At 37.5% G+C, this 6,909-nt stretch overlaps 1 protein-coding gene across 10 annotated transcripts in view; it reads right to left on the bottom strand.

Annotated features, from left to right (window-relative positions):
* Positions 1-2,072: 2,072 nt before the first annotated feature.
* Positions 2,073-6,909, bottom strand: part of adnpb (activity-dependent neuroprotector homeobox b) — a 31,889-nt gene continuing 27,052 nt past the window's right edge. For all 10 annotated transcript variants that reach the window (XM_052031480.1, XM_052031476.1, XM_052031477.1 and 7 more), the window contains one exon: positions 2,073-6,746. In XM_052031480.1, coding sequence (XP_051887440.1) covers positions 3,063-6,746 — 3,684 coding nt within the window. In that variant the 3' untranslated portion in view covers positions 2,073-3,062. The remainder of the gene's footprint in view (positions 6,747-6,909) is intronic.

Here is a 6,909-nt window from a genome sequence, read left to right as displayed (position 1 = left end):
CAATCTTTTGCAAGCCTACAAGGTAGCTCTTAAAATAAAGATTTAAAAAAATTGATCCGGTATAACTTCCTTTGTTACAGATAACAATTAGAACTATTTCAGGAATATTCTATGCAAAGAAATAGATGTACTTTATATTTAATTTTTGATTTCAGTTCCTTGCAGCTCTTATCAAAGCAAAAGGAGTTGGAATGCGTTACCAAACCAAGATATAGCTAGTTATTTTCTTAAAATTCACATTGCAGCTGCAGCCTGTTCTACGGCTGACTTATAGAATAATTTTATTAAGTTAAACCAATTAAGTTATGTAAGCATTCTGCATAGCATATTAAGGAGTTATTTCAGATGCATTGCTTCCTCAATCACATATTCAGTGCACATTCAACCTCTCATATCGGTGTTGGTTCTTTGCAATTGGACCATGCCTTGATGCTTCAAAAAAAATGTGGATCTAGAACTTTTTTAGTCAGAGAACAAAATGTTAGCAACTGAGCTCAAAAGACTTTGACGCTATTTAGGAATCATACAAATTCTATCCCCTAGAGCAGTCAGCCATTAAAAAGGTGCAACATTCCAAACAGCATTGCTCATGATTTAAAAAAAAATTAAGTTTACAAATGTATTATCAAAACATACAAAAGGGGAACACAAAATACACCATTTCAGTCTTTTAAAACTAGGATACTGTACATCATATGTAACAACACAGCATATTATGCCTCAATGCAAATAAAAACTTAAAATGAATGTCACCAAGTGCAAGAGAATTAGGACAACTTGCAAGTGTAAAGATTTAAATGGCTGAAAGTATAAGTATGCATTGTAATCACATTTTGAATTTAAAATGTACACAAAATAGAATAAATCATACTCCATTGCTAAATTAACCAATGACATTACAAATTCTTCATTCAAATTTCTTATTAAATATAAAAGAGCAACTCCTGTATTAGCAGTTACTATAATCGACTTTGGAAAGTAGGTCCCAAAAGCCAGCATTATCCATGTGGTGCAACTTACACATCCATTAAATTTTTTTCAGAAATATAATCCTCAAGCCTTGACTAATGATCTGGCAATTGGAGCTTCCAATATTGCAGCTGCGAATTTAAATTACTCCAGTAAATGAATCTTTTTTAATTACTAGTGGTGAGATTGAAACCAAACCCCTTCAGGTAAAGGAAATCTGCTGCCCTTGCCAGTTTGGTCTAAGAAGAAATCTAGACCAATAACAATGCCATTCACCCACCAAGCCATGCAGTTCAAGGGCAATTAGGTAAGAGCAATAAATGCTAAACTACCAGAAGCACATACCTTTATCAGGAAAAACATTTACTTCAGAAGTAAGGTTGTTTAAACTTTGAATTTTGCCAGGATTCTTATTCAAATGTTTCCCTTGCAAAAACTCAGTTCATAAACAAACAAGAATAGTTATGTATAAACAGACCAGTATCTGTTAAATTCAAAGGGGTATCTGAAATTAAATTGCTTTTACAATCTTAATAACATGAAACAAAGATGTAGATCAACATCTTAGTAGAACCTGCAAAAAAAAAGTGGAAGACTCCCAATCAGACTTGAATTAGTCTATCTTCAAAATTGAAGTACAAATTAATGCATTAACATTTAACCATGCTAGATTGCATGGTATCCAACTTTACAGAGATTTACACAGGCACTGGATTACTGAATCATTACAACTAATTAGTCATGAAGAAACAACATTATAAGCAATTAAAGCTCACAGCATGCACATTGAATGTACACACATTAAATTCACAAAACATAACCAAGAATGCATCAGTAATTCAAGTTGCACCCCTACCAAACTAAAAGTGATCATTTCTGCTGAATATTTGTAGCTTCAAAATGATGAAATGTTACAAAACATATCCAATATATTAGAGAACTTAATAAACCTTCAAAATACAGGCCGTTTTGCAAGTTTAAAAAAAACTTAAATTTAATTAAATGGATCTTTATGAAACTGATATAGGGGACTACATTTTATTTAAAACTGTCCACTATGTCAAGTACATAATGTAAAATGCATGTAAATATCATACACAATAAAGTACGATAAAGCATTTTATTTTCCAGAAGTGTAAATGAAAAGTACAAAGGAAAATAAAGATCACAAAAATGAAATTTACTACACAGACACTATTACATAGATGATACAATGTATACAAACACCATAATGGTGTTTATCCCTAACATATAACCTTGAAATAGGCAAAACTAGGCATTTCTAAATATTTGCCATGTTTTACCCAATTCACCATGTGCGCTGATCCAAAACACAAATTAGTGAAATCAGCATATTATGAATTTCATTCCTAGTTCTGTAAGTAATTTAGGTTGAAGGGAGACTTTAAAAATGCATTAACATTTGAAATGCCAGTAACCATCAATATTGGAGCAAAGGATACATTAAACAGCAATTTGCCATATTACAGTAAGGCCAGTTATTATGTTCAGTAAGCTACTGGCCAAATGCTACCAAAGTTGTATAAGGATATGTGCAATAAAAACTAGTTTTATAATAATGTTGACAGACACTACAGCACAACCTCCTTCAAGCAGTTATCAAGTGAACTAAATGCTGCATTTATTTGACAGCAGGGGCATCACTAAAAAAAGGTGAATCATACAGTAAATCTAGAACAAGTACACAAGACCTATACGATAAGCTTCACTTAGAATGGCTCTAAAACTGTAGAAATATACATTCCAGCTACGCAGACTGAGTAAATGAATATAACAAACTTAAAGGTCTTATTGAAATCTATAGTACAGTACACTGTTAACCAGTAAGTACATGTTGGCCTTTCACTACCATAGGTAAATGAGAAAACATTTAGAAAGTAAATTACAATGCCACTTTTGTACAACTGTAAAGCAACCCGAGGGCAAAATGCAACAAAACTGGTTACATTTTACTGCCCCCCCAACCCCCATCTGTAATTCTGTACCTTTGAATAGTCCTTCAGATTTTATACACTGGCTTCTTTCAAGATACTGCACACATTTCACAGCAAGACTCCAAACACAGTCAAACTTTATGCAGGTTGACTACTTAACCCAACACCTGATGAAGATCCACAAACAGGTTCTGCCACATTATCCGAGAGACCATCATTTGACTGATCAAGGAGCTGATCAAGCTCCTCGCCTTCACTATCTGCTGTGTTACCTTGCCATTCTAACAATGGATTAGACAAACTTTCCTCATTTTCTGGAGAAACATTCTTCCATTCAGAGCGTTCTTTGGCCCACTTTTCTCCTTCATTTTGGAATGGTGTTCCACTCCATTCACCTGGCCCCTCTCCCCAATTTTGCTCATCATTTTCCAATGCAGCTTTTGGTTCAGAGGTCCGAGGGGGCTCTTCCTCCTCTTCACTTTGGGATACATCATCTGTCCATGGTCGTTTGATCCAAAACTCTTGCTTCAGCTCAGATGAAACATCTTCCTGATCAGATGCTTGTGGAGATACTAGTCCATCCTCAGCTGGTGAACCAGCATCTTTGCATTCAGAAAGTTCTTCTGAATCTTCACTTTCTGATTCTTTATCTTTCGATTCTGAAGATGGCTCAGGATAATGCTCTTCATCCATATTTGAAACATCATCCTTTAATGATGCAGTTTCTGTAAATGTAGGTTTTTGCAATTCATTATTGAACTCTTCAGGAACCATTTCAGAAGTTTCTTCCCTACTCTGCAAACCACTCATTTCACTTGATGACAAATCTTCACCACCACAAGTATTTGAAGCATTTTCCTCCATATTATCAGGACTCGTATTTGAAGGGCTTGCTTCCACCATCTCAGCACTCATATTAGATGGGCTCTCCTCCACCATCTCAGCGCTCATGCTTGAAGGGCTTTTCTCCACCATCTGGGAACTCAAATCTAAAGCACTTCCCTCCACCATGTCAGAACTTACATTTGAAGGACTCTCTGCCACCATCTCAGAACTCACATTTGAAGGACTTTCTTCTACCATCTCAGTGCTCTTGATTGAAGGACTTTCCTCTACCATCTGAGCACTCAAATCTAATGGTGTTCCCTCCACCATCGCAGAGCTGGCGTTTGAATGTCTTTCTTCCATCTGAGTGCTCAAGTCCAAAGCACTTCCCTCCATGCGTTCTGAACACTGGTTCACAGCTCTCCCTTTCATCTTTCCCAAGTTTGGATTTGAATTTTCCTCCATTTGGGAGCTCAAATCTAAAATAGTTCCCTCCAATTTTTCTGATCCCAGACTCAAATCTCTTCTCTCTTTCTCCAGTTTCTGATTTACTTTTTCCATGCTTGATTTTAAAGTAACAGGTTCCTTGCCATCTATTTCTTTGTTATTTAGCAAATTCCAAGTAGGCCCAAAGTCCATATTGTGCTTTACTTTTCGCATCTCCATCATATTAAATCCAAGCAATACCTTTGGCCTGTACCGCTCACAATCTCGAACACATTTCTTCCTCTTATTGCTAAAGTGGGAAGCAATATCCGATTTCCATAACCATAAGCCAGCTGCCAACTTTTCAATTTCCCTTCTGCTTGGGTAAGGTTGCTTGTTAAAATAGTTTGTAAGGAACATCTTTCTGGCCTCATAGGACTCATCCTCATACCCCTTGGGATCAATAGCTAAAACTACAGGCTCCTCTGGTTTATCCTCTCCCAAGGTAAAGCTCTGAACAGTTTCCTCACCATCCAATTTCCTTTTTTTCATTAAAGCAAAGTCCCCATATTCATACTCATATTCTCGTTTCATGGGCATTACACTTGGTGAGTGTGTTACCTTGGCATGAGCAAGACTTCGATCCTGGCCATTCTGTGCTTTTCCAACACCTCTACAGTGCACCAGATGCAACGTTATGGTAGAGGCTGTCATGTTACTTGTGTAGACTCCCAAACAATGAATGCATTTATAGGTAAGCTTTTTTTCCACTGGATGAATTGTTTGTATCACCTGATGTCGTTCCCTCAAATGGTGTGCCAAAGCATCAGATATTGGGCCCTTCAAAATAGAGAAGCACAACGGACAAAGGGTTTTGCCAACATCATTTTTATAGGGTATTTGGGTTTGAGGTATAGAATTCAAATCTGGCTTTATTTTAGATTTGACTTGTGGTTTTGGCTGCTGCAACTGCCCTTCTGGCTTTCTAAATGCCAAGTTCTGATTCTGGGGCCGATAATTTGTATTCTCCACAGAGGCACTCTCAGAAGTACTGTATGTAGTAACATGGAGCTGTATATTACTGCGGCTACCTTTCTGTGTAGACAAATCAAAAGTTAACGTTGATTCAGTCTTGGGTCCCACTTCTTCATCAATATGAAGGATTCTTACATGTTCAGCCATCTTTTCAACATCATTGAAAGTGGAACGGCAGTAGGGACACGAGAGTCCATGTATGAGCATATGGTTGAGCAGCGTTTCACTTGGTAAATAACGGTTACAGTAGAGACATTTGCTTGTGAAACTATTGATCTTCTGAATGTAATTAGCTACAGCCTGGATCTTCTCAGCTTTATGCTCCTTTTCAAAGTGTATGCTGTACACACTTTCTGGGAAAAGCTCATTACACATTGTGCAAATCTTCCACTTTTGAGCAGCAGACCCAGCCAATGCAGGACTCTGGCTAGCAGAATTACTTAGACCTGTTGGGGAAGCTAATGACTTTACTGATGAAGTAGATAATCCTTGCATCCTTTGTGCTTGAGAAATACTGAACTGTGACTGTTTCATTGATAATTGACTGGATCCACTATTACCAGTCAAACTTCCTGATTGAACGTTATATTGCATCTGAGATGGTCGCCTCTGTTCACCAGCACCAACTCCATACTGCCGTCCATTGCCACCAGAGATTAATTGTTTTACAGTTTGCGATCGTTGCTGAAGAGAAACTGGTAAGCCACCTGGCAAAGGGAGCCTCATTTGCTGACCCAAAGAATAGTTATGTGCCATTGATGAAACAGCATATTTTGGTGGCAGACGACCACTACTCGACATAAGATTGACAGCAGAATTCTGTGTGTTTTTGGACATGGATACACGATTCATATTCTGCTGCATTGAGCTTTTCACACTCTGATAATTTCCAGCAGCTAAGGGCTTGTCATGTGGCTTTGGTGCTATCAGCATCAAGGGTTTTGATCTTGGAACAACTACATTAGTATGCCCTATCATTGCTGTTACTTGGTATCCTATTCGTTCATGGTCTTCAATAACATGCTGCACCAAGGCTTCATAAGTTTTGGGTATGAAGAGACAACGTTTACAATGCACAGTCCCATCCTCTCTTCCATTAGTGGCAGAAAATGTTCCATTCACTGATTTGTCTCCTGTTCTTGCCACATAAGGGGCTGCCACATGCTGAAAATGTTCCCTGTAAATATGCTTCCTGACAACATCATAAAGCGGATCTCGGTAAGTACACTTCTTACAGTAATAGACCGCTTGTTCCACACTGTCAGCATGTTTCAGTTTAAGATTGCTATCCTGCTTTGACTTTTCATGGTGTGCATTCTTGCCTCCACTAGGTACTTTCCAGAGAGGGACATGAAATATCTTGATATGGGTCTCCAGGGTCTTTCTGTCAGCATTGTATGGGCAATAAGGGCAATTAATCAGGATTTTGTTTTCAAAATCTTCACTATGAACATTTCTGAAGTGGCTTTTGTAGGCAGAAAAAAATTTGGATGCAAATGGACAAGCGCTGCAGCAGAATGGTTTTGTACGATAATCCTGAAAATGCAAAACAACAGTGGTTATTGTTCAGTTATGCAATGTAAGGCAATCTAATTTTACTTATGATTCAAACAAGAGTACCTGTAGAGTACTGTATAATCATTTGTCCAAATACTGTGCATTCGATATGTTTGAATTTTAAATGTATTACCAAAATCTG

The sequence above is a fragment of the Pristis pectinata genome, chromosome 16, assembly GCF_009764475.1.
Source record: "Pristis pectinata isolate sPriPec2 chromosome 16, sPriPec2.1.pri, whole genome shotgun sequence".
NCBI lineage: Eukaryota > Metazoa > Chordata > Chondrichthyes > Rhinopristiformes > Pristidae > Pristis > Pristis pectinata.
Note: the sequence above shows the minus strand (reverse complement) of the source record. Positions and strands in the feature narration are given on the sequence as shown.